Source organism: Ictidomys tridecemlineatus, unplaced genomic scaffold, assembly GCF_052094955.1.
Source record: "Ictidomys tridecemlineatus isolate mIctTri1 unplaced genomic scaffold, mIctTri1.hap1 Scaffold_182, whole genome shotgun sequence".
NCBI classification, from domain to species: Eukaryota; Metazoa; Chordata; class Mammalia; order Rodentia; family Sciuridae; genus Ictidomys; species Ictidomys tridecemlineatus.
In genome coordinates, this window is record NW_027521572.1 from 128,361 (window position 1) to 155,706 (window position 27,346).

The 27,346-nt window shown below is 43.5% G+C and overlaps 1 protein-coding gene across 1 annotated transcript; it reads left to right on the forward strand.

Moving 5' to 3' along the window:
• Window positions 1-4,381: 4,381 nt before the first annotated feature.
• Window positions 4,382-19,322, forward strand: LOC144372875 (differentially expressed in FDCP 8 homolog). The gene is made up of 6 exons (XM_078036113.1): window positions 4,382-4,515; window positions 7,719-7,852; window positions 8,785-8,882; window positions 10,488-10,637; window positions 11,978-12,119; window positions 18,835-19,322. The coding sequence occupies exons 1-6, from the start codon at window positions 4,388-4,390 to the stop codon at window positions 18,879-18,881; spliced, it is 699 nt and encodes a 232-aa protein (XP_077892239.1). The 5' UTR covers window positions 4,382-4,387; the 3' UTR covers window positions 18,882-19,322.
• The last annotated feature ends 8,024 nt before the right edge of the window (window positions 19,323-27,346 follow it).

The following is a 27,346-nucleotide window of genomic DNA, read 5'->3' on the forward strand; positions in this document are numbered from 1 at the left end:
AGGTTTGGGACCACCTGGCTCTTGGAGAGAAAATGTACATACTTTGTGAAATATCCCTTTCCTACCTGTTCTGATCCATTCTCCATGGATCAGCATCAGAGGGATTTGTGTTTTTTTTTTTTTTTTTTTTGTATTGAGAATTGGATCCTAGGGTGCTTTATATTGAGCCATATCCCCTGTCCTTTTTCATTTTGAAACAGGGCTTTGCTAAGTTGCTGATGCTGACCTCAAACTTGTGATCCTCCTTCCACAGCCACCCAAGTAGCTGGGATTACAGGCATGGCCACCACGCTGAGCTTCACATAATTTTTAAAAAATAAAGTCATAATGGGGTGATGTGGTGCACACCTATACCCACAGCTACTTGGGAAGATAAAGTGGAAGAATCCCATTAGAGGTCAGTCTGGGCCACTTAGTGAGACCCTGTCTTAAAATAAAAAATAAAATTAAAAGGGTTGGGGGTTTAGCTCAGTGGCAGAGTGACCCTGAATTCAGTCCAAAGTACTGAAACTAGTCAACCATGCCACTTTACCAGACTCTTCCAGCAGAGACAATGACGACAGTGATGTTAAAGACACTGAGAGTGACCAGATGCCAGTAAGAATGGCATAACCACCATGAGAGAATTTTTAAGTTTCTTAGAAAATTGAACACACTCCATATGATCTACTGATTCTGCTGCTGAGTATTTTGCCTAGGAGAAATAAAGGCGTATGTCCACACAAAGACTTGCACACAAATGTTCTAGCAGTTTTATTTGTAATATCAAACAGTGGCAACAACCCAGATGTTTATCAATAGCAATAAAAAGAGTCAACAACTGCTCCCTGCACAACATGAATGAGTCTCAAAGTAACTACTGAGTGAAAGAAGTTACACAAAAATAAGTACGTACTGTATGAATCCATTTCTAGGAAATTCTAGAAAAGGCAATATAGTGACAGAAAGTAGAACAGTGGTTGTCTGTAGATAGGGGCAGAAAAGGGCACAAAGAACATTTGAAGACAACAAAAATTAGGTTTTCTACCTTAATTGTGATAATAATTTCTCAGGTTCACATATATGTCAAAATGCATCAAACTAAATACTTATAATGTGCAGTTTATTATATGCCAATTGTATCTCAATAAAGAATAGATAATAGATTTCAGAGGCTTCCATCCCACAAGTCCAAGCCAACATGTCTATAGCTGGCCCATCATCCCTCCATCTTAAGCCCTTTCCTCCTGCCTTCTCTTGGCACAAACTCTAGCTGCAGAAGCTGCTTTTGGCTCCACAAGCACACCATGCTGCCAGCTCCTCAAGGCCTCTGTGTTGGCAGTTTCTCTTCTGGATGCTTCTCTCCTGCTTACCCTTGGGATCTTGACTGGAGCATCTGGCCTTCCTGCCCCTCATCCCAAGTGCCACCTCCTCAACCTTCTTGGTGCTCAATACATCCCTGATTAGTTTGCTTCTTTGCTTATTGTCTGTCTGCCCTCCTGGGTTCTGGGATCTTGTCTGTCTTCTCAGCACCATATTTTGGTGCTCAGTCAGAACATGGTACACAGTTGGTGCTCAATAAATGCATTGTTGAATGAGTGGAGATATGGTCATGACATATACTAGAGAGAGGCGGACCTTAAATTGTGAGTCAAGTATGGGGTCATCTTTGCTCTCCTTGGAGCTGGACCAGGACCCACTACTTGCACAAACACAGGCTCAGGTCAACAGTTGGTACTAATATGTGGTTATGGAATGGGTTGCCTGCTAAGCTCACTGTCTTCCTCTCAGCCCTGGCCTTGCCTGGGCATTCAACCCTTCTTCAGTCCAGGGCCCAGGACCAGTGAAGGAAGACAACAGATAGCTCGCCTGCAGCTCCTAGCTTCTGGTGGTAGTGGGAGGACAGACAATAAATGAAAATATACAAGATGGGGGCACCAGTCAGTGCTGGAGCTGAGCATGAGGGAAGGACACCAATGCAGGAGAAAACCGTGGAGAAGCCTTGGAAGCCAGGGCTGAGGGTGCGGCCTAGCCTGTTGGGAATCAAGGAGAGAGACTGGAGAGGGAGCCCTGAGGTGGAGTCTGGAACAGGCTTCTTTCTCCCAGGATGGCTGTGGCTGCTGAGCTGAGAATGGACTTGGGAGGAAAGGGGTTGGGGACAGGTGCAGCTGCCATTAAGGGTGGTACAGCTTTGAAGAGGCTGAGTGCCCACTTGGACATGTTGAGTGTGAATGGCTTATCAGACATCCCAGTGATGTTAAGAAGAGCACTGGATGTCAGCCTCCGAGTCATGAGGAGTGAGTGAGGCATCACTGGGGAGCCATTGACAGATTTGTTTCTTAGAGTCACCTGCCTGAAGGCATCCAGAAAAGGAGTGAGCAAGGACAGAAAGGGTAAAAGGATCCAGGGCAGAGTCAGAGCACTACAGGGTCAAGAAGCAGGAGACCTGAAGGAGCAGCTGGTAGGGTGGGTGAGCAGGGAAAGGTGCCCCCTGAAGGTCTCTCTGTTCATTCTTCTTTGTTGTGGCCCAGTCCTGGGCTTGCCAGAGGACCATAAGGGCAGGCAGGAGAGAAGCAGGGAGAAGGGCCAGGTGGAAAAGAGTCTTCAGGACGGGGCCAGGGAGGGACAATCAGACCATCAGACCAGCAGCCTTAGAATCCCAGCTCAGTGAATTCCCCTCCAGTATGAACAGGTCTGGAGCGGATGAGCACAAGGCACCAAGTCACCCAGAGCTGGGTTGCAATCTTGCTTCACTCCTTATTGGTGATGTAATCTTTGTGAAGTTGATGAGCCACCCCACCTGTAGACCACCCACCTCCAGGCTTGGATAGGGTTAAAAGAGGTGGTCTGGAGTTCCCACTTGGGAGCCCCCAGTTATAGGCTCTAAAATCATGGTGCCCTCTTTGAGCAAAGTGACCATTTCCAGAGTCTTTCCACAGAGACCAGAAACAGGGGCACCATGCCCCACAGCTGCCCTCCTCTGTCTCAGTTCCTCCCTGCAGGGATAAAGCTTATCCCTGAGCTGGGGTGGGGGGGGCAGGACTGTGAGCTGGAGCAACCCTGCTTCTGTCTACAAACACCCAGAAAGCAGTAGTAACTCCAGCCTCTGCGGCAGAGGCTGTCTCCCACTGCTGCTGCACTGAACAGCCCCAGCCTCCCTGGGTCGAGGATGGACTTGAGAGGAAACTGGGGTAGATGAATGAAGCTACCTGCTCACCAACAGAGAAGACCAACGAGGTCCAGCACAATGTCTGCTGCCTGTTAGGCGGTTCTCGCTTTTCCTCAACCAAGAGGGGTCCCCCGCCCCAGACCGGGTCTTGCAATATTGGCCAGGCTCCAACTCCTGATCCTCTGGAGTCACTCTGGAGTGACTGGGACTGCACGCATGCCCCTCACACACACTTTTCTTTTTTCTCTTTTCTTTTCTTTTCTTCTTTTTTTTTTGACAGAGAGAGAGAGAGAGAGAGAGAGAGAGAGAGAGAGAGAGAGAATATTATTTAATATTTATTTTAAAGTTTTCGGTGGGCACAACATCTTTATTTTATCTTATGTGGTGCTGAGGATCCAACCCAGCGCCCCGCACAGGCCAGGGGAGTGTTACCGCTTGAGCCACATCCCCAGTCCCACTTTTCTTTTTTAAAGTGATGTGGCTCGGTTTTAACCAGGACTTTTACAGCCTCCAGACTTACCACGGTGAGCTGTGTGCCCCGGGGCGGGATGTGGAGGCCGCCGAGCTCCGGGCAGGGCGCGCACCCTGGGGACCTGGTGTCATGAGCCTCCGGGCCGCAGGCGGCAGCAGCGCGTGGCGGGGCCGGACACAATGTAGCAGCCGAGGCGCGACGGGTTACAATGTAGCGGCGGTGGCGGCGGCGGCTGAGTTCTGGTGAGCACAGAGCGGCCTCTGGGCGGCGGGCCCGGCCAGCGGGCGGGGAGCGGGAGCGTTGGGCCTCGGACGCGCACGGCCCGCCCTGCAGGACCTCCTGAAGCCCGGCTGCGGACGCGGACGCCAGAGCGCAGAGCCGGCGGGAGGCCCCCGCGCACCCGAGGCAGGGTTCGGACTCGCGACCCCAGCTGCCCACCCTCTGGTCCTCTCCCGGGAGCGCCAGGCACTTCCATCTGGCAGAGTTTAGGACCTAGACGAGGGACCTTTCCACCCAGTTAACTGTCACCGTCAGTATGGGATCCGGGAGGCCCAAAGACCCGCATCACTGTGCCTTCCTCAGCGATGCTGGGTTGCTCTGAGCCTCGGGTTTCCCCTCTATGAAATGGGTGGGCGTGGTGGCAGACTGATCCCCACCAGGACCTGAGTATCCCCAGGGTGCATTCGGGTGGTGGGTGAAGGTGGAGATATGGGTTGGGGGAGGTTTGTCTCTGCAGCTAGCCTCATTGGTGGGTTGTCCTTAAAGGAATGGTAACCCTGTCCCTGGGCACACCTGGGTCCTGGCAGGCCTTGTTTAAGGTACAGATGAAGCGCACTTTGTCCCCCTCCAGGGTGAACTCTCAGGACCTCCAGATGACGGCTGGAATGGTAGCCAGGTGGGCAGGACATGGGGGGACTGATGCATGGATCCTGAAGATATCCTCAGCTTCAGCTCAGTGTCCCTCTGCCCCTGGGGCTGCTCTGGCTACACTCTGACGTTTTTTGATTGCTATGTTGGCAGTCACCTCCACTACAAGAGGGGAGATCTCTAGAGGGCAGAGAATAGAGAGTGGGGTTCTTTCCTCTCTCCCCTTTCTTGCCTGTTCCTTTCTAAGTCCAAGCCAGAATAATGGGTGCAGAGCTCTGTGGGGTGACTTTGAAGGGAATGGTTTGCTGGCTCTCTACTAAAGTCAGCAGCTGTACTCTTGCAGCCATGTGATGGGACATCATCTATCTGCCCTCAGCAGACAGGGAAACATGATTCCCTAACCAGTCAGGAGAGAAACTAGCACTGAGATGTCAAATGACACCACTGCTTCATCCATCCACTGCCTTGGTGCCAGGCCTGGGGGGTGACAATGCCACTCAGGAGTTGAATAAAAGATGCTGTTTCCTCTGGAGATTGCAGCCCCAAGACAGTTGCTGGGAAGTGTAAAGATATTGAGTCTCAGGCTAAGGTTTGCAGGGAGAGCTCCTGGGGGTGGCTTCCAAGCCCTCTACTCCAATTCCTTTCTATTGGGCTCATTATCATGTGATAACAGTGATAGTTTTCTCAGCAGCAACTCTGGGCTGCTGACTTTCATGTCTATACAAACATTTAACCTCTCATCCACTTAAGGAGGCAGTGTTCTCCCTGACTGTAGACAATGTGGTCCTGTAGCTCATCACTAGGAAAGCTAGACTTTAAATCAGAGTTGTCATCTCAACAATAATGGTAACAATGATAATAACAAGTTGTAGCTGGTACTTATCATGGGCTTACTATGTGCTGGCCAGCACTTTCAGAACTTTGTATTAACCAATATTTACAATAGGCCCATATGGTACTATCATATCTTCTCAGAGATGAGAAGTTGGAAGTAGAGAAATGTGTAGGCTTTTACCCAAGTCATGTAGTGGGGAACTGGCGGAACTGAGGTTTAAATTGGGCTTGCTCATCTTAACACCAAGAGGCAACTAGGGTGAAGAATCAGGTTTTGTTTGGGCTGCAAAAGACAGAACTCTATCCCCAATAACGGTGGTGTGAATGGAAGTTTGTTTCTGTCTCACTTGAAACAAACTTTGCAGTGAGTGCCCAGGGCTCAGATGGCGTCTCCTGCAATCTTGTCATTTGGCTATCTGCATTATGACTTCTATGTTCCTGCCCAAGGTAGTTGCTCCAGCTCTACTCAGTACATCTTCTCCCCAGACAGCAAAAGGGAGGAAGGAAGGACTGCAGAGGGGAAGCCCTCCCTTTAAGAACAATTCCCAGAAGTCTTGTGTGATCTTTTTGTTCATTTCCTATTGGTCAGAACATAGTCACATTACCATGTCTAGCTGCAGGAGAGACTGGGAAATCATGTGACAAGCCAAAAAACAAGGACTCCCTACTCAAGATGAAGGCATCAGTGAATATTTGGAGTGCATAATCTCTCCTGCTATTCTCTGGGCACTTGGGAGGTGGGTATCAGATGGCTGCCTCTGACTCTGGTGCCCAGTGTGAGCCACCCATAGTCACCAGGTGATAGTGAGAGGCCAGGCTTGAGCCACAGTACCTTCATCCTCTTCTGTACCTTCCGGTTTTGACCCAGGAGCTGCCTGTCAACAGGTGCTGGCTCCTGCCAGACTAGAACTCTGGCTGTCCAACCCATGCTCCACGTCAGAGGCATAACAAGCAGGACAGGATCCACAGGTGGTGTGGAGCTCCTGACTCCAGTGTAAGGACAGCATGGTGCTGGGGTGGGGCTGTTTAGCTGCCAGTGAGGTGACACTGGGACCCAGGGCAGGGCCTTTTCCTCTGGACTCAGTTCTCTTCCATTTCTTTGGGGTGAGGGAGCAGAGGATGAGTCACAGGATTGTCTTGCATAACAGGTATGGAAGAAGCATAACCAGGACTCCTGGACTTACTGCACAGCTTTGAAAAATTATCTTTTGACTTAATATGATAGTAAATCTTTTCTGTTTTTGTTTTTTTTCTTTCTTTATACAATGGATTTAAACCAGGGTTGCTTTACCACTGAGCCACATCCCCAGCCCTTTTTGTTTTCTATTTTGAGACAGGATCTCTCTAAATTGCTTAAGGCTTTGCTAAGTAGCTGAGGCTGGCCTTGAACTTGTGATCCTCTTGTCTCAGCCTTCTAAGCTGTGTGTGCCACTGTACCCTGCCTATCAGAGTAAATCTTACCAAGAGCTTATTTTGTGCTCAACTTCTGTGAACCAATTTCACCTGGAAAGTGGCTGACTTGTGGATGATGGAATGGAGGTAGAGGGAGGCCGTGGAGGGAACAGGGCCAGAGAGGTTGAGGAGTGTGACCCAGCTAATTAAGTGGGAGCCGTATTTGGCTGCCCGTGTTCCTGCCCAGACAAAGCCCTTTCTTCCTGCCTTGAGTCCTTAGCCCTGTGTGTCCTTAGTTTGTTGAGTCCTGTGATGGGAAAGAATAGTTACTGATCCTTGACTAGGCGCTTCCTTCTTGTTACCTTGGAGGACAAGGCACAGAGCTGTGAGAATGTCCCAGGTCATGTGGCTCTTAGCAGGACTGGAACCCAGTCCTGAGAGGTGCCAGCAGAGTCTAGAACCTGGAGGCATTCCTGGAGCAGGGGGAAGATGGGCCCTGCCAGTCACACAGCAGACAGAAAAGCAGGGTGGGCCCCGCACTGGCTGCAGTTCCAGGAGTTGTGGTGGGAAAGGAGCACCTTAGGTTGGGATGGAGGATCCCAGTTGTAGGAGACGTGTCTCAGGGAAGTTGGCGAACAGCAAGGGCATGGCAGGACTTGGCCGAGTGAGGCCAGTTTAGATGTATGGGGGACCCTAGCGCTGGAGCCCTATAGTGTCTGGGGTAAAAAAAACCCTGAGCTGGGAGGGAAGACCTTGGGTTCCAGAGCATCTGGCTGGGCACCCTTGGATAAGTCATATACATGACGGACATCAGATGGGCCGGTCACTGTGGACTTCCCCAGGGGAGCCTGCCAAGGGGCCTGGAGGGGGTCTTCAGGTGGTAGAGGGAGAGTCTGAGGATGGAGGCTGTAGTGTGGGAATGCTTCCTGAAAGAGGTAGGGGTTTTCGGGAATGGGAATGCTCCATGGTGAGGCTGGGACCTGGGTCCTCATCTTGCCCTGCCAGGTGGAATGCTATGGAATATGATGAGAAGCTGGACTGGTTCCGGCAGGCCCACCTCAACCCCTTCAACAAGAAGCTGGGGCCAAGGCAGCATGAGCAGGGACCTAGTGAGGAGGCCCTGGACATTTCTTCTGAAGGTAGGTGCTAGGGGACTCTGTGGGCCCCCTGACTCTTCTCCCAGCCCACTACCTTTCCTCCCACTGCCCTCTCCAGCATGCTGGCTTTCTCCCAGAGTGGGTTCCCAAGGGCACAGTCGCTTTCTACCTGCTCTGTGGATTGCTTCTGCCTTCTTGCCAGCAGGAGCTTTTGAGGGCAGGGATTTGTGTCTGGTGTGCCACTGCTGAATCCCAGGGCCTGGCACATAGTCCACGCTCAGAGGACACTTGTGAAACAAACTCAGAGCCAAGACTGGTGGGGGAAGTTAGCAGGTGAAGCATCCTGTGCAGAGGCCCCTGCTCACCTAGGGGTCAGGAGGGTATGAATCCAGGAACTGCAGATGTGGCCTGCAGTACACACCAGAGTATGGATTTTGTGTTATAACTGTTCAGTGGCTACACCACACAACACACTTCCTTTTTTTTAGAAATTCAGTTGCTTTTTTGGTTGTGTAGAATCAGTGCAGAGTCCATGTAGTTATACATGAGGTATATGCTGTAGAAACTGAGATGTTTCTATAAAGCTATCTTGTGGGCCTCTTTTAGCACCATTGAATACCATTCCACCTCATCATTTTTTTAATATTTATTTTTCGGTTTTAGGTGGACATAATATCTTGATTTCACATTTATGTGGTGCTGAGGATTGAACCCAGGCCCTTGCACATTCTATACGAGCGCACTACCACTGAGCCACAATCCCAGCCCCTCCACCTCATCTTTTTGAATTAAACCAAATGGACGTGCAGAGCTGAGCAGGCCCAGCTCCCCAGGGCCTCCTTCTTGTGTCTACCTGGGTCCCACTTCCCAGCTCCAGTGGCCCCAGCTTCCTTCCTGGGGGATGAGGAGCATGAGAGAGAGCAGGCTGAGTTTTCTTTCCTACCATCCTCCATGCCCCTCCTCTCTTCCTCCAGAGACTCTGCCTGAGCTGCCCCCTGGGGAGCCTGGGTTCCACTGCTCTGAGTGCGTGATGGATCTTGGCCTGTCTAAGGACCACTTCTCCCGCCCTGTGGTGAGGTTTGGGTCTGGGAGGGGAGAGGGGCTGGACCATGAGGTTTGAGGTGTGCAGTCTTCCCTCCCCAGGGAACCACCATTTTCAGGTGTTGATAGTCCCCTACTCAGCCAAGTCCCCTGGAGCTCGAATCTGAGCCTGTTTGAGAGCAGATGGAGAAAGCCTGGGTTTGGAGCTTGAGGACCTGGGGCTTCTGCCCTCCTCTAGGCTCCTGCTCCACATTCTTGGGGAGCCAGTGTGAGGATTGGTTCCCTTTGGGGTCTTCAAGGGTCTTGTAGATCTGCAGTAGAGTGAGGGTGGATGAGGAAAGCAGGAGGCCTTCTCTGCCTCCCCAGCTGCCCAGCACTGAAGGGCCACTCTTGCTTGTTCTACATGAAGTTCTACAAAAGGGTTACTTTGAATGAAAAGTGAATGTGGAAGACCTGGAATTATTTGAAAAGTTAGAAAGCCTTTAGTTTTATGCAAACTATCTCCAACTTTTATTTGAGAGAAACACAGTAAAATCAGAATGTAACTTAAAAAGATTTAGCCAGAAGTCACCCGATTCTAATTCATTTTTCATTTTGTATGTGGCCTTAAAACGTTGCCCATGCAGATACATGTTTTTATCTTTATTGTAACATTTTGAATACTTCCTTTTGGCCACAGACTTTCCAAGGAGAAGGGAAGGGTGCGTCTTCTCTTTGCCTGGGTCTCTTAGAGCCTAGCACACCGGTGGATGAGGAAGGTTCCTGAGTGTCAGCCCAACCTGCTCAGCTCCAGGAGCTGCCTCCCTGTGGTCTGTTCTGGGTCTGGGGCTTAGCAAATCCCTGCTAGTCTGGTGGTGGTGGACACCTCCAGGCTCCTTTATTGGCCTTTGTCTGGGCTTGGCAATTGAGCCAAGTGACCATTTCCTATCCTTTATGACAGCAAGTATCATTTCCCCAGCTTGCCTCTAAGGGGAAGTTCTTTTGAAGTCAGTGTAACAGTCAGCCACAGTGGTGCGTACTTGTAATCCCAGTGACTTGGGAGGCTGAGGCAGGAGAATTGCAAGTTTAAGGCCGATTTTCTCAGCAACTTAGTGGGACCCTGTCTCAAAAAAAAAAAAAAATATCACCACCACCACCAACAAACCAGCACTGGGGATGTAGGTCAGTGGTCAAGTGCCCCTGGATTCAACCTACAGTACAAACAAACAAATAAATAGTAAGTGAAATAGTAGAGTCAACAAAACAAAACAAAAAACCCTAGTCAAATTTCTGAAAAAAAGGAAGTTAGTGTGCTTGTGTGTGGAGGAGTGGGGGTTGGGCTGGGGACTACATCAGCTTCCAGCATGTCAAACAAGCCCTGTACCACTGAGCATCCATCCCAGCCCTTAGAAGTTGTATTTTGGAAAGCATCCTGAATTACTGGGTCTTCAGAAGTCTGTGGGTAGACTAGTCCAGTTGGGGACAGGCAGTGCAGGATGGATTCTGACTGTGCTGCTAATTCTCCTGAGCTTTGAACAAGTCCTCATCTGGGGGAAGGGCTTGAGGTCTGCTCTGTGCCTAACTGTCCATGAGGACCAGTCTGGCCTCCAAGGGAGAGTCCAAGGAGTGGCCATCTGACTGCTTCCCAACCTGGCAGGGTCTGTTCCTGGCCTCCGATGTTCAGCAACTACAGCAGGCAATTGAGGAATGCAAGCAGGTGATCCTGGAGCTGCCTGAGCAGTCAGAGAAGCAGAAGGATGCAGTGGTGAGGCTCATCCACCTGCGGCTGAAGCTCCAGGAGCTGAAGGTGGGTGTTGGCTGGCTGTGCTACAGGGGGAGCCTAGCACCAGGGCTGTAGCAGTGGGGACAGAAGCACCAGGGTGGCCTCCAGTTCCTCCCTGGTGCGTCTTTTTGGGCTCTGAGGGGCTGAGATATAAAGGCATCTAGAAATGCAGAGTGAGGGATGGGCCCTTATCCCAAGTGCAGGCTTTTCCCCTCTTGGTTGCAAGGAACAGAAACCTGACCTTACGTAGCTTAAAGGAGAAGGAAAGTATTTTCTTGTTAACCAACAGATCCTCAGGAATCCTGCCCTCTTTTGTTCTGCTTTCCATGTTTGACCCCTCCTCAGTAGTCCGCAGACAGGTGATGCAGACACGAGCCCAGCAACGGCAGCTGGGCTTTGCAGCAGAGGAGAGCTTCCTTTCCTTTTTCTTTTCTTTTCTTTTTTTTTTTTTTTGGTGGTTCTGGGATGGAACTGGGGCCTCCTGCCAGTTAGGCAAGTGCTCGACCACTGAGACAGCCCCAGTCTGAAGCTCCCCTTTGTCAGTGGTTAGGGCAGAAGTCAGTCCTGGGCCCTCCTGACCTCTGACCTCCTGACCTCTGCCACATGGCCATGCCTGAAACAAGCACCGCAGTGTGCCAGCTCTGGTCAGGTGTCCCACTGAAGTAAGTGAGTGGGGCAGTACCTCTTTGAGCCACATCCTCCTCTCTAGATGATGAGAAGGAGTTTCCTGACAGGAGAACAGAAGGAGGTAGTGAATCCCAGAGTCCAAAATCCCTAGGTGTCCACTGCAGGCCAATTTTGTTCCTCGGCTTGGCTGTCATTGTATGCCCTGCAGTGACCCACAATGTGTGTGTGGCCACAGCCTCACTGATTTCCTAATGAAGACTCCACATCAGGAGACCCTTGGAAATCAGTAAGGCTGTGGCCACACACAATCCAAAAACTCAGTGATTTAAAGGAGATTGGTGTGTGGTTTTCCTCATGAAAACCCCCCAGGTGGTCCAGGGCCTGTGTGACAGGTAATGGTGTTGAAGACCTGAGTCATCCTTTTTCATGGCTCTGCCATTCCCTGGGAGAGTCCCAAAGGGCTCCACACCACGTTGCTTTGGTCTGCACCCAGCCAGCAAAGGGAGAGTAGATCATTCCTGCTCACAGGGCAGACCCAGGTGGCAAGTGGCTGACAGGGCTGCCAGGAAATGGAGTGGGTGGTCTGTGATCTGCCCCTGACTGACCGTCTTTCTATGGCTAATGGGAACTCAGACTCCTATAAGCAGTGCCTGGAGGAAATAAGTAGAGGGGCTAGAATAAAGGAAAGGAGTTGAAACTAGCTCACTGGTGGCCCTTTCCTGGCTCTCTGTCTGTAGGACCCCAATGAGGATGAGCCCAACATTAGGGTCCTTCTTGAGCACCGCTTCTACAAGGAGAAGAGCAAGAGTGTCAAGCAAACCTGCAACAAGTGCAACACCATCATCTGGAGACTCATTCAGACTTGGTACACCTGCACAGGTAGGCCAAGACTGAGACCCACTCCTACTGGATAAGCAGTCTAGGTCTCTGGGGCAGGGCAGAGAAGTCCAAAGCTCTGCTTCCAGATGTGGGTCATGTTCAGGTGAATCCTCTATAGTGTACACAGTGGACCAAGACCTATTGTGTGCTGGAGATACAAGGAACAGTTAGGGGCAAAGATCCTGCCTTCACTGGCCTGCATCCAGATCCAAGCTCTCCAGAACGGTGGTCACTAACTCTACATGGCCATCAAATTAAATAGGAATCATAGACTAAAATGTTGTTGACAATGTCAAGCACTCTGACTTCTAAAGAACTCCCACAGGAAGAAATTCCTCCAGCTTTCCCAGACATAGCTGTGCATTCTGTTCTTCTCACCACCTTAACAGTATGAGACGTCCAGATCCAGACAGTCGCAATGGCTTCCCCCTGTGTTCTCTAAATAGTCAGTCACATTCATAACCATTCTTTTAACACAATCAATTGTAATTATTTCTAGGGCTAATATAGAGTGTTGCACTTTCCAAACAAGTGCAGGTCTCTGGGATTACTCAGAGGTTAATCAGGGAGGTTCCCCTCCCTGAACTGAGTTATCCTGATCATACCACCCATCTTCCCATAAACATGTGGCCCATGCTAATGAGAACTACAGTTATACAAATTACACTTGTGAATCTAATATCCAGAAAGCTATAAAGTAATGCTGTGCCAGCCACAGTGAATGGGGATTAGAAAATGCTAAGCTCTCTAGGACTGGCACACCCCTGCAGTCCTGACCATTTTTGTGTGTCAGCTTTTCTCACCCTTATTCACTTTCATTATGTCTATAGCTCTTCTTCCCCAACTTTGTCCAGTACCAGAAAATGCTGCCACCTGCTCCCTCAGGTTGTCATAATCTCTATCATTTTATGCCAACAACCACTCAACCACACAGACATCCACTGAAACTTTGCAAGCAAGACCATCCCGCCACCCTCTTATATTCCTGTCATAATCAATTGCTAGTAACTCTTTACTTACCTAATTCCAACATTAAGAAAAACTTCATAAGGTGCATGAATTTCTTTTTGTACGCTGTGGTCCCTGGAGTGAAACTTTCCACATTCTAGGTCTATGACTTAGGTAAGTCACTCAGTGTCTCCAAAAATCACTTCCTGAAATGAGAATGAATGTTAATGATATTGTAATGAAGGAAAAATGAGTTACAATATTAAAATACATAATTCCTATTGGATGATTTTGATATTATCTTTGTTTTTATTTTATTTCATTATTATTACCAATTTAACTGGGCTTTTATATTACAATTGTTTTTATTTTTACTGCATAACTTTTACTTGTAAATAAATACCCACAACTGTGATATATTGTTTCCAGAATTAAGCAATTAATTTTCTAGTACAAAAGCTAATGTTTAATCCATACTAGAGATTTACAGTTCTGAGAATAAAGGAATATTTTTAAAGTAATTTTTCAAATTGTTTTTTGAACATGATACTTACTGTGTTTCTATTAATTTACTTTGATGTTAAAGGACAGATTTCTGTAATCCAGTTACTGCAGCTTTGACTGTGAAGAAGCTGCATTCATGGAGGTCTTCAAAACTGACTTTGTTCTCTACACACTGCATAGGCACACCTCCTCCAGTCCTTGGGTGAAATCTAGTGGCCCCATGGTTACCTGCTTATGTTCAGATAAGGAAATATCCACTGATTCTCTACAGGGATGGAATAAGATCTGGTTGCAGTAATTATACTGCCAGTCCAAGGCTTATAGTCAAAACAGGACACTGCATTGAAACATGAAGTTTCTGTCTCAGAAACAGCCAGTCTTGCCAGAATTCTGCAGAGTCTATCCAGCAAGTACCAAATATACTTCTCCCTTTACATTTGGTACATCTACCTCTTCCAGCAGACAGGCCTAGTGATCTTGTCTTCTGACCACTTCAAGTCCAATATCTACCCTAGATTAAAAGAACAAGAAAATATCACTTGATGGGTGCTCTTTTCCCTGTGTCCACAAGGATTCTATCTGGATTAGACATGCATTCATAGGGGACTCCTTCATTGGCATTCCCTGTGGTTTCCTGGGCCTCATTCCTGTATTTTCTCTGTCAAATTTTCACAGTTTTCCCCTGGACTGTCTCTTCAGTTCTGTTCGATAAATATTCATTAAGCATCTACCGTGAGCTAGGCACTGTGCCAACTGTTTACGAGGCACAGATATCTTCTCAATGAATTTATACTAAAGGAGCAAAAGCAGCCACACCAACACATCCATCCATCTATCCATCCATCTACCTGTCAATCTACCCATCAATAAACTAACAAATAACATGAAATGAAATACACATGGTAAAGAAAGCATTTGGTGTTCCAGAAGTCTCCAAAGTGAAGATGATATCTGATTTAAACAAAATTAGAAATTACTAAGGGTTTTAACTGGGAGAGAGTAACATTCATTTATGCACTCATTTATTTATGTAGTATGTATTATTTAGCTATTTTGTACCAGGCATGGTGCTAGGTGCTCAAGGTAGGATAGTGAGTAAATCTGGTGCTGGGTATTTTTTTTCATGGAAATCCTCACTGACTGGGGAAGAAGACACCCAGTCTGCAGTTTTGATGATGTTAGATTAACAATGTAAATAACATAACGGAGTAGAATTACAATGGAATACAGGAAGGAAGAGATAATTGCAATAGCCCAGGTGCTATTTTATGAGGACTTAAGATAAGACAGGGAAATACATTTGTCTGAATTATCCACAGAAATGCATCAGATTATGGACTCATATTTTTCTGTTAATCTATATGCTGCAGACATAGTATTCATTTAATGAGAAAAGATATAACACAGAATGGTGTTTCCTTGTCTGCCTTGAGTATTCAAATTTGTGGTTATTTCCAAATGATGTTACTCAGAAGGATAGAAATGGAAATAGAACCAACTCCCAATAACATAGAGTGGATAGATCTTAAAAAATGAAACAGTGAATAATTGTCATGAAAATGACAGTCTTGGATGCAGACAAAGGGAACCAATTCTAATTTCAGATTGTGCAATCAGGCAACAGAGCTAAGCAGAAATGAAAGGCTTTGTAAAAATCTCATGTCATAGTCTAATTTTGATTACAAAACATCCACCCACTCCAAGAACAAATTAAAAAGTGCTTAACCTTAACAAATCTGTATCTGAAAACTTTTCTGTGGGGTTCTGATAAGATGAATGAGATTCAGTTATTGGACCATTGGAAATTAGCCTGTTTGTCTATGATGCTCAATATTTATAAAGCTATGCATTGAATTTAGCAAACATTTACTGAGATTCTAGCAGGGTAGGTGCCTTCAATAATGTGAGGTTGAAAAAAGACTTAATTTTGCCTTCTAGAAATTCTTGGTATCTACTAATATGCAAATCACAAAGATGGCCTAGTGCAGTGATAGAGTGTGGACTTTGAAGATATCTTTTGCTTCAAACTCCAGTCCTTTTATTTAACATCAGTGCCTGTAAGCACATTACAGGTCTCTCCCTTAATTCCAAATTTTGCCATTCCTCCAATAAAAATATTAGTATGGTATGAATTTTCTAAGCTGAAAAACCAAAACCACAAACAGTGGATTAAAAATAATGTACATTTATCATCTTGCAGTGTCAAGGGAACAGAAAACTAGGAGCCAGCTTACCCTGGTCTACTGCTCAGGCTCCAAAGAGGCAAGTCTGAAACCAAGAGGCCAGTCTAGCCAGGTCCTTTCTGGAACTTGGGAATCCTCTTTTAAAGTTGTATGGTTGTTGGTGAAATTTGGCCTTTGGGGTTATATGACTAAGGTCTCCAATCTCAGAGTGGCTGACAGCCAGGGCCTGTGTTCCTGGCCCAGTGTGTTCTCATGGTCCTTCTCTCGACATAGCAGTTCACATCTTCAAAGCCAGCAGCCATGCTCCTGAACAGCAGACCCTTTTTTAAAGGAATCACCAGACATTCTCCCTTTTCATTACATAAAGTCAAGTGATTAAAGATTTTAATTATTTTTGCAAAATCCCTTCATCTGTGTCATACTCTGCTGTTTAGAAATAAGTTCCAAGTCTGGCTCACATTCAGAGAGACCAGATTCTCATGGGCCAGGAAATCAATGAGTACATCTTAGAATTCTTTACAAAGGGTTTGGATGGGCTGTGTAGCTCCAAAACGTAGGCATCTGTGACTTAATAGCACACCATTGTGGTCACATGCTGAGGCCCCTTACCAAAGTCTGCTTAGAACTTTCAGCCTGATGATGCCACATGCATCAAGACAGTATCCTATATACTAAGTGAAATAAACCAGACCCAGAAAGACAAATGCCACCTGAAGTTGCTTACATGTGGAATCTGAAAATATTGGAGCAGAGAGTAGACTGGGGATTGCCAAGGGCTGTGGGGATGGGGGTGGGAAAGTGGAGGATGTTGTTCAAAGGATAAAAAGGTGTTTTAGAGTTCCCAAAGTTCTGGAAGTCTAAGGTACAATATGGTGACTGCAGTTAGTGATACCATATTTTATTCTTGAAATTTGCTGAGAGAGTTGATCTAAAGGTACTTTGATTTTTTATTTTTGCATATTGGAAATCAAACCCAGGATCTTGCAAATGCTAGGCAAGTGCTCTAACAGGGAGCTGTGTCCTCAAATCCCTATGTTAAGTATTATTAGCACAAAAAATAATGTAACTAAGTGGTGATAGAAATGTTAGTTAGCTTGAGTGTGGTGATCATTTTGCAGTGGATACGTACATTGCAACATTACTGTGTACATATTAAACATATGCAGTTTTAATTTGTCAAGAATATCTCAATATAGCTAAATAAGAAAAGGAGAAGGAAAGGCTTACTTACTTAAAGATCTCTGGGAGTGTAGGGCGAGCCTCTGAAGCTGGTTGGAGATGGCTGGAGAGAGCCAGTGAAGGTCACTGGCCTGGGTTTCCTTACAGTTAGGGGTAGAGTCCGAGTCCACATCTGTACATGCTGATGAGGCTGGCTTTCCCATCAGCATGTACAGATGTGGGCACAGGTAAGCAGAAGGGTGAGACACAAAAGCTGCCAGAAGCCAGACATCAAAAAAATGGAGTCAGAGGGGTCCTGGCACCTATGTCACAGCAGCATTGGGGTTGCCAGCCCAGCTGGTGTAGAGGCAGTGAGGGGGAGGGGTGCAACCATCCTCCATCTTTCTCTGCTTTTCTCAGCCTTGCTCTTCTGACTTAGGGTCTTTGCACAATTTATGATGGCTCTGAGACCTTTTTTATCCTTTTTGTCCACATTCCAGGCAGCTGGAATGAGAAAGGAGAAAAGTCTAACACATGACATTCCTCAGCTATCTGTCCTTCATTTAAAAACTTCCTAAAAGGTACTACAAATAATCTTTTCTATGCCTCATGACAGCACCATGAGTTAAAGAGGGCTGGGAGCCTCAGGGGAGTGGGAAATGCAGGTTTCCTGCTGATGTAGTGGGTAGGAATTCAAAGAGGAGAAAGATTTTTCCTTGGATCTCAAATACCTAGTCCAGTTACTGGCTTTTTTTCTAGAAATTCTATTAATTAAAAAATATGCACATTTAGCTACTTCAAATAATAATAATCTAGGAGAATTATAGATTTTGTAGAAAAATGGGTGAAGAGTAGAAAGTGCCTGAGAGTCCTCACTCTTCCAGTTCTTCCAAAAGTGATCTTCTTGTGAGATCGGGAACTATGTTGGTGCGTCTCCACGAACTCAGCTCCAGACTTCCTTTGGAAGTCACCAGCTTCTCCACTGATGCCTTTTTTCCAATTCAGGGTCCTCCTGTGTTTAGTTACCACATCACCTTCTCTCTCAGGTCTGTGATGCCTTTCTAGAATGTTCTATTTCTGAAGACCTTGACAGTTCTGAGGATTCCTGGGAAGTTGTTTTGTGGACTAGCTCTCAATTTAGATTTTTCTCAAATTTCTCATGATCAGCATTTTGGGGTATATCATCACAGAAGTACAAAGCATTTCCTTCCCCATCACAAGAGATACTACATGTGAAGTTGTTTTGGGGTTTCTGAAGTTATGTTTTCCTCCCCCCATAGACTCTAATTTGGAAGTGGGTCACTGAGTTTAGCCCTTACTCAGTGGGTGTGGCAGGGAAGGGGATTAGGCTCTGTGTTAGCTTTTCACCTATGTGATTGAAATGCCTGACAAGAACAACTTAGAGGAGGAAAAGGCTCACAATTTCAGAGGTTCAGTCTCTGGTCTGCTTTATCCCTTGCCCTGAGCTTGTGGTGAGGCAGAACATCATGGAAGAAGGGAGTGGTGAACAAAGCTGCTCAGAGGCCAAGGACAGATATTGTCCATCCCTCAGTGACCCATTTCCACTAGTCACATGCCAGCTGCCTATAGTTACTACTTTAATGGGTCCATTTGAATTATTAATCTATCAAATTGACTTCACACTGATGAGGTTACAGACCTCACAATCCAAATTTTCCACCTCTGAGCATTGCTACATTGCCTAACATATGAGTTCTCTGGGGGACACTTTTATATCTAAACCAAAACAGATTCCATCTCCTGTAAGGAAGAGATCTAAATATACTATCTGGACTTCTTCATTAAATTACCCCTCTTCCTAGTTTATTTATTGCAATAATTTATTTGTATTAGTATGGAATTGTACATATTTTTGTACATTTTGTATAATCAATATTAAATTATTTATTGTTTTTTTCTAGTCGTTTCAGCTCTGGCCACTTGGAACTCTTTTAACTGGCCTTCATGACAAGAGACTGTGGGCTCATCAGGAACTTTCCCTACTCCAGCTTCAGAATCACCTATTTCTCTAAGCAGCCCCTTTTATTGGAAAATGGTGCTAAAAACTAAGGCCTGGGAACAGGATGCACATTGAATTTTATAAATGTCAACTGAGTACTGACATGATGGAGATAGTGCTATAAAACGATGGTCATGATTAAATACCAGTGGATAGTTACAGTGTAATAACAAAATGTGCTTTGTGAATGATATCAATGAATTTGTCTATACATCATCTCATTTTATTCTCCTGCAAGCACATGAATGAGATATATTAAATCACAAAATTCTCCAATTTATGCATGAGAAAGGGGAGGCCTAGATATGGCCAAGTGCTTTGTGCATGTCACAGAACTAGTGAGTGGTAGAGATGAAACTTGAAGTCACAACTTCCAGATCACTCACTTTTCCATCACAGTATGCTGCCTTCCCAAAGGATGTTTTTAAAAGAGTTCCTTCAAAGTTTTTTTTTTTTTTTAATTCTTTTAGTTTTTGAGTAAGTCAACAAAATGACTAGTCCTAGGCCAGGCACTGATCCAGAGTAGAAATTAAAAGTTGGGTGGAGCAGTTCCTAGCAATGTTGTAACTGGAGAAGAAAGTCAGTTAAAGAGTCAAAAAATAAGTATATAGTTTCTTGGAGTATGAAATACCATGCAAAAATATCATTTTCTGTAAGATGAATGATGAAAAATGGCTACATTAGCCAAGGAGGCCCTAAGTGTATTAAGGCATGGCAGATACAAAGAAATCAGAAATAAAATGATACAACCACAGAAAAAATAAGGTTCCCATGGCTGGAACAGACTTGGTATGTTCCATGAAATATAATGAACGCCAGTGTGCTGGGAAACTTGGGGGGTATATTGAAAAAGATAAGGCAGAAGATAAGTTAAGCAGAATAGACCTCATAGGGCATTGAGATGGTTTTGTTTCTACTATTGTTAGAAGCAGTAGGAAGCCATTGTAACAGTTGGTAGGGGAGTTAGAAGACCTGATGTGAATTATTAAAAAAAAAAAAAAAACTCTTCTTACCATTTTTGTCAATACACACCAAAACTTCCTTCAAAGTTAAGATACCATTGATTGTAATATCCACTCTTGTTTTGATATGCTAAAATTTGACACACACACAAAAAGGGAAAAGAACAGTAAAATTCTAAAGTACCTTCCACTGATTGTAAGATGCATTCCAATTTCAAAGGTGCTAAAGTGTGGAAAAAAAGAACATCTTAGAATACATGAATTGCAGAATGGTTGGTAAGAGAAACAAGCAGTGAGATCAACAGGAGATGGTGGCCGTCCTGCAGGTGGGACATGTACCTGGAATAGGCTGGTGTCTTTGGGCTGGAGATTGTTGAACATATTTTGGTGTAACTGGAGGTAAAGTAGCAGGGCCTATTGACAAATGAGATGTAGGTGTGCAGGAGAGAGAAACAAGACATCTAGGATTTAGGTTGAACCACAGGATTATGGACATATTTTCATTTGGATGGAAAAAGACATTTTTGAAAGGGTTCTGACTTCATTTTTTGGCCCCACGAAAGTTAGGATAGCCAGGAGACTTCCAAGTGAGATTAGGTACATAGTTGAATAGAGATTATCTGGCTACAGTAGAGCCAGGGGAGAGCTGATGATATTGATCTGAGAGCCATTCACATGTGGTCATTAAGGAGGATATGAACAAGATGAGTGAGAAACCAGAGGCCATGGGAATTCTTAGAACTTAGACTTGGTCATGAGAAGAGGAACCAGCAAAGAAGTCTACAAAGGAAGTCAGAGTAGAAAGTGGCTGCAGGTGAAGTTTAGCATCACAAAAGGGAAGAGTGTACAATGGAAAGGAGTGCCAACCAAGTGGCACTCAGCTGAGAGGTTGAGTTTGATGGAGAATGAGCGGTAAGTGTGGGTTTTGCAATGTGGAGATTAGCAATAACACTCTGGGCTTGTACCAAGTGCTCATATGTTAATTTACACCTTAGACAAGTAAAGATAAACCTCTCAGAAACTACTCATGCTGAATATTAACCTTGACCATATTGCCCTTTGTCTAGTTTTTTTTCTTTCTCTTTTTATAACTCTGGTACTTCTGTAAGATAAAGAATATTTGTGGTTTTTATTTTTAAAAATGCTTACAGTGGCACATGTATTAATCAATTCTGAAGTTATTTGGTCAAATGATAAAATTGAATTATTAAGCTTTGCTTTTTAATTGCATCTGAATTATATATTAGTTTATTTATTCAATAACCTTTCTTTTTTATCCTGAAACTATTTACAAGAATCTTCAAATGTATAGAGGAATGCTTTACTTTTAACAATCAACCACGTCCTGAGGGTATTGAGTTTGTTATTTTGATTAATTTTGTTATTGATCATTCTCTGAGTGTCTTAGCTTTGTCTAATTGTGAGATGTTTTACATTATAAGTTTAAATGTGGCTATTGTCATCTAGACATGGTGCTGGATTTTTCTGGAAACCTCAATCCTGTCTTTGGGTTATTTAGAGACTAAAGAGCCAGTGATGCTGGATTTATTAAAACTCTTTATATTTTTTCATAAACTCTTTATTTCAGAAGAATTTGAGACTTATAGAAAAATTATGATGGTACAGAGAATCTGGGGTACCCCCAGTTTATCCTATTAACATCTTGTAGTAATAATGTACATTTTTGCAATAAGTAAACCAATATCATTACCATGTGATTATTCATGGAAGTCCACCTGCTGTCCTTTGTTCCGAAATCCCATGGAGAACCCACATGACATAAGGTTATCTTCTCCTTTGCCTGACCTTGACTTTGCTAGTTTCTCAGGTGTTGCCACGATATTGGTGGCACTGAAAGCTTTGGTAATGGGTAGATGGTTCCTCCAGTAGAGCTTGTGTGTGGTTGTCCTTGTGATTACACTGGCTTATTGGATCTGTGGGTGGAGTAGGTACAGTGTTATTCTTGTCACATGGTGTCAAGGGTACACCCTGTCCTCATAACTTGTCATGGATGATGTTGACCATGGGCACCTGGCTGAGGCAAGTTTCTCCTCAATGGAATTGCTATTTATTCACTTTTCCACATTGTATTTTTGGAAAGACGTTACTCTGTTCATTCCTCGCTTACTTAGTAGGGAGTATGCTCCATCTTTCTAAAGGCATCATTTTCCTCCATAAATTTTGTGGAATTCTGCAGATTTATCTCTTTTATTCTGTATTTTCTTGATCTATACATTCAGTCAATCATTTATATATATATATATATATATATATATATATATATATATTATTAAGGAGCAATATATATATATATATATATATATATATATATATATATATATACACATATATATCAGTATAGACTCATGGATTTATATTTTGTACTTTGAGTTATAATCTAAACAACACAGATTGGCATTTCTTTTATTTACTTTTCATATATGTACATACACACACATATAATTATATTACTTTATATGTATCTTTCTTAAATTACTGCATATTATACCATTGGTTAAATGTAGCATAGTTTATTAATTAATTTACTGTTTATGGTTCCTTTGTTGGTAATTTTTCACAAATAATCAAAATTACATAGACACACTTGCAAATAAAAAAGTTGAGGTTCATGGGAGTAACAAAGGGCAAACTTCTGTTATTTATAAGCCATCTAGATTTTTTAAGAGTCAATTGCATTTCCTTATCTGATACAGTGACATTTATGCAAAAGATATTTTCCCAGAGACCCCTCATGACCTCAAACTCGCACAATTCAGAATTATTTTTCCAGTAAAAGTCAAGGGTGGAAGGTGTCTTCTCAGACTACATAAATCAGCAACCATTGTTACATCTGCCTCTGTTTTCTTTAATGATACTTTAAAATTCCACGGTATGTTTGCTTATATCTCATATCATGATATTCCCTAAATTAATAGTATTGCATATTATTGTGGTTATTTAAACTTCTTTGTGGCATTTTATCATACCTGATATCATTGATTTTCAGGTATGATTTCCAATCTCTGCACAAAACAAACAACTCTTTAGCAGCAACTTGAAATATATTGTTATGGGATCCAAAAAGAGTTTAAATTATAACATGCTGTGTTAGCTGACAGCAAAACCAGACAGGAATCCATTTAAAAGCATGATATTCCATATAATACTTCCAAAGTTTAACAACCATTTCCATTTACCAGTTAGTGAGTGGGATTACCATGAAGCAAGCATGAACCAGCAATTTTTGCAATTCTCTTAACCAGCTCTAACGTCATACAGTGCTGACGACTTCTTGGGATAGTGTTGCTGTTTAAAATTTTAACTTGATATTTAGTAACATTTTTTAAATATTAAATTATTTCATATTTAAATTAAATGTGACATACATTCATGCCCATATTAACCTTGTCTATGTTGACATATTTATGAAGATAACCCAAGGTCGAATAATAAGATAACAAGATGCTATGATATGGACTTGTGAAAAGGTTTTACTGATTTTCTTACTGCATGTGGACCAAAGCTATTTGTAGGGAGCAATTCACATGTGAGTACAGACACACATATACATAAGCATTGTGTGCATCTTTGTGTAATGGAGCATTTATGGAATTACTAGGCACTCTATAACTATTTCAGTCCCGTGTCATGTCACATTGGGCTCTATGGAGGAGCAGGCATTTGAAGAGGATAGAAAATAAAGAAGTACTTGAGTTAATTCTAAAATAAATTTGTCTTAGTATATTTCCAAGAAGTACTTAAAACTATTATATATTATATTTACATTTTAGCACTGACTTGTAAATTCATAGACAACAATGTAGCTTTCAACCTTTTCTTATTTTTTAATTTTCCAATATTTTAGAATTTTATGTGGATCCTCAGACCAATGACCAAATAATGCAAAATATGCATTATACTCATCTCAAACTCCATGAACATTGTCTTATAACATCAAAATAAATATTATTACTTACAATTTTTATATATTTGGTTTTGGAGAATGAAATCATTTAATTTGACACACTTCATCTGTCTCTAAAGAGCTAAATGTGATCTCACTGTCAGCATCAATTTTCTTCAGAGGTACAATCATGGGTGAAATCCTCATCATTGCCATAGTAACTGTAATTAAAAATGACCATATTTTACATATCTCCTCCTCAGTGTCTCTGGAGAGCCCAGTTTATATATTTGATTCCATTTTCTGCTTTTTAATTTTTTTTTTTGGTACTGGGGATTGAACCCAGGGGTACTTAACCGCTGAGCCACATCCCCATCTCTCTTTAAAATATTTTATTTAGAGACAGGGACTTGCTGAGTTGCTAAGTGCCTTGCTAAGTTGCAGAGGCTGGCTTTGAACTCCCCATCCCCCTACTTCAGCCTCTTGAGCTGCTGGTATTACAAGCACTTACCACTGTGCCGGGGCAGAATTCACAAGATTTTAACATGTGGTTAACTTCTTAACGCTGCTGATTTGGGATTTACCAGCCTTCACAATCCCCTGAGCCCATTCTTTATCATCACAGTCTCTCCCTATTATGGGTTATATTTCTCTGGAGAATCCTGACTCACATGGTCTCTACTCCGCAAACTTGTCCTGGGACCGACCTTACTATTTTGCTAAACAGGAGTCATCTGCTATGGGCTCTTAAGTTCACAGACTTTTACTCTCATGATCTCTTTTGGTTAGCTTTTTTGCTGCTGTGAGCAAAGACTTGACAAGAACAATTTTAGAGAAGTAAAAATTTATTTTGGAGCACATGGTTTCAGAGATCTCAGGCCATAGACAGCTGGACCCACTCCTTGGGGCTCAAGGTGAGGAAGAACATCATGGCAGAAGAGTGTGGGAAGTGGCTTAAGATATCACACCAGGATGGGGCCAGGGGCACGGCTTTGCTCAACAAGCTCAAAATATAAACCCCAAAGGTGTGTCTTCAGGGTATCACCCCTTCCTGCCATTAGTTACCCGTTAATTCCTATCAGGGGATTAATTCACCAATTGGGTTAAGGCTCTCATAACTCAATTATTTTACCTCTAATCTTCTTGCATTATCTCACACATGAGTTATTGGGGGACACCTGATATCTAAAGCATAACATGGTCCTAGTTACATACACCTTCTCATTAGTCTCTATAAGGAGAAGGGAGGCACAGAGCAATATTACACCATCTCCCCATCACCCTCCCTGCTTCTACCTGCGTCAGTTCATCTCAGAGCACAGTTTACTTGTTATTGTTATTTCGAATAGCTCCCTTTTCCATTATTACCTTTATGCCTATGGAGGTGTCTTCTTGAAAAATGACCTAATTCAGCAGTTTAGACTTCACATGTCTAATGAGAATGTTGTGGACACTGAAAACTTAAGACATTTGGTCTTGATTTGTCCAAATGCAATCGCATGTTCTTCAGTTCTCAGGGCATTTAAATCAGGAGAAAAATCAATGAGATGATGGGTTTGAATCACTCAGGAGACAAAGCCACTGAGCCATAAATGATCCGTCTAAGTAAATACCTTTGAATTATCTCCTTATAATGTAGTGATGTAGAGCCAGCTATAGAGCACAGGAAAATAACTAGAAATAGATTTTGTTAATATATTTTGGTGAATGATACCATCTGCTACAATTGTCAGTAGTGCTTTAAAGCAGACTTTATCAAACTCAGCATTATGGAGCTTTTGGACCGGGCAGTTTCTGTTGTGGGAAGAAAGAAAAGGAAGGGAGGGAGGGAGGGAGGAAGGGAGGGAGAAGTGGAGGAAGGAAAGTAAGGAAGGAGCAAAAGAGAGGCAGATAGAAGTTCATTAACTTCCGTCTATGGATATGCATTACTTTAAACTTTCATTGAACTTTAAAGCTTAAATTACTTCTCCAAAATAGGATAATGACAACTAAAATACCCTCACTAAAATGGTCACCGTTCCTTTGGAGAGTGAGTTTTCAAAAACACATCTGTATATTTTTCCCCATCTACCTATTTGGGAGAGTAAGGCAACGACTATAAGAATCAAAAAGATTGTTGTTTGAAAAGGTGTTCTGGGTCCACTTTCCTGCAGAGAACTGTGAGAGCTTATGACTAATTTTTGGCTACTCAAAAAAAAATCACTCCCTTAAATAACTTATGATAAAGCCCTTCACAGTCTTCACAGGCAATTTCAAATGATGTTGTTTTTTTTTCCAGAAGTTGAAGGTGACTTAACTCACTTTTCCCCCTACTTTACATATATTTATTTTTCCCATTTACCTCCCATCAATAATGTGTCATATATTTCCTTTATATTTTAAATTGCTGAGCATTCCCTTGGAGATTTTGTTTCAAAGATCAAAATACCAGATCAAATCTGCATTTTCTGTTATTGTAGGCAAGGCACTCTGTGGGGTGCTGTGGTGGAGACTCAATCAGGTGAGGGCTCAAAAGGCTTTCAATACAATCTGGAAGGTGACATCAAGAAAGCCAGGCTGGGAAGGTGAGAGGGTAGCATGTGGGGCATGAGCTTAAATGGTAACCAAGAGGGTGGTGGACATGGCAGGGCACAATTATGATTCCATTCCCTACTCTTGTGCTATGAAATTCTAAGCAGGCTAAATTTAATTAGGATTTGAACATGACTAATATATTGACTCACCTTGTCCAATAGATCCCTAATTTCCAGTCCTATTAGTATTCCACTTAATTTGTGTCTAATGTATGTGTGTGTGTGTGTGTGTGTGTGTGTGTGCGTGCATGTGTGTATAAAATAAGGGTTTCAACATTTGAGTTCAGTTCATGCTAAAATCACAAACTGCAAAGGAAAACACCCTTTCTGGATTGATGATGAGCTCTGAAGTGCAAATCTACTTTCAGTTCTCATTTGGAGCCCTGGGGTAGCCACTAAGGTGTCTGAAGTTTTGCATTTTGCTTTCTCCTTCTGATCAGCCTGACAGAAGTCAAGATAGCCCTTCATTGTTTCTTGCCTCCTCTTCAGCATTCACTACATAATGAGCTAAAATCATGGCCCAATTTTCTTTAATATTGTAGTTCTTCTGAGAATGCCCTTTTGGTGTTCCTCCCAAATGAAATACGGGGCGCTTTCTTATTTTTTGTCCTTCTTTTCTTTCTAGGTGTAGGAGATTTGTCTTGTCTTCTCTCTCTCAGAGCTGTGAATTTGTCTTCTCTTTTATTGTTATCTGAAAGTTAATTTTTCTTATCCTTTGTCCCCAAAATGAATAATTCTTCCCTCAAGCCCCCAAGAAAGTGGATTTGTTCAATGCTTTCTGTCGTAGTGAATTTCCTTTAGTGCAGGCTTCTTGAAATTAAATTTTTCTTTTCTGCTTTTTTACTCTCAGCTAATATTTCTTTACCTCTCCTACCCCCCAAATGGATGGTTCTCATAGTGTTTTTGTTTTTCCCTAGTTTTCTGATAAGTTGAAAAAGCAACATTAGGACTTAAAGGGATAGCCACAATGTTCTC

What these genes read in the sequence shown, in the direction of transcription:
- LOC144372875 (XM_078036113.1), top strand. Translation starts at nt 4,388, where the DNA reads ATGGTAACCCTGTCCCTGGGCACACCTGGGTCCTGGCAGGCCTTGTTT. An exon ending in ACCACTTCTCCCGCCCTGTG is followed by an intron (nt 8,883 to 10,487) that starts GTGAGGTTTGGG and finishes CCAACCTGGCAG; the next exon opens with GGTCTGTTCCTGGCCTCCGA. An exon ending in GACTTGGTACACCTGCACAG is followed by an intron (nt 12,120 to 18,834) that starts GTAGGCCAAGAC and finishes GTTTTTTTCTAG; the next exon opens with TCGTTTCAGCTCTGGCCACT.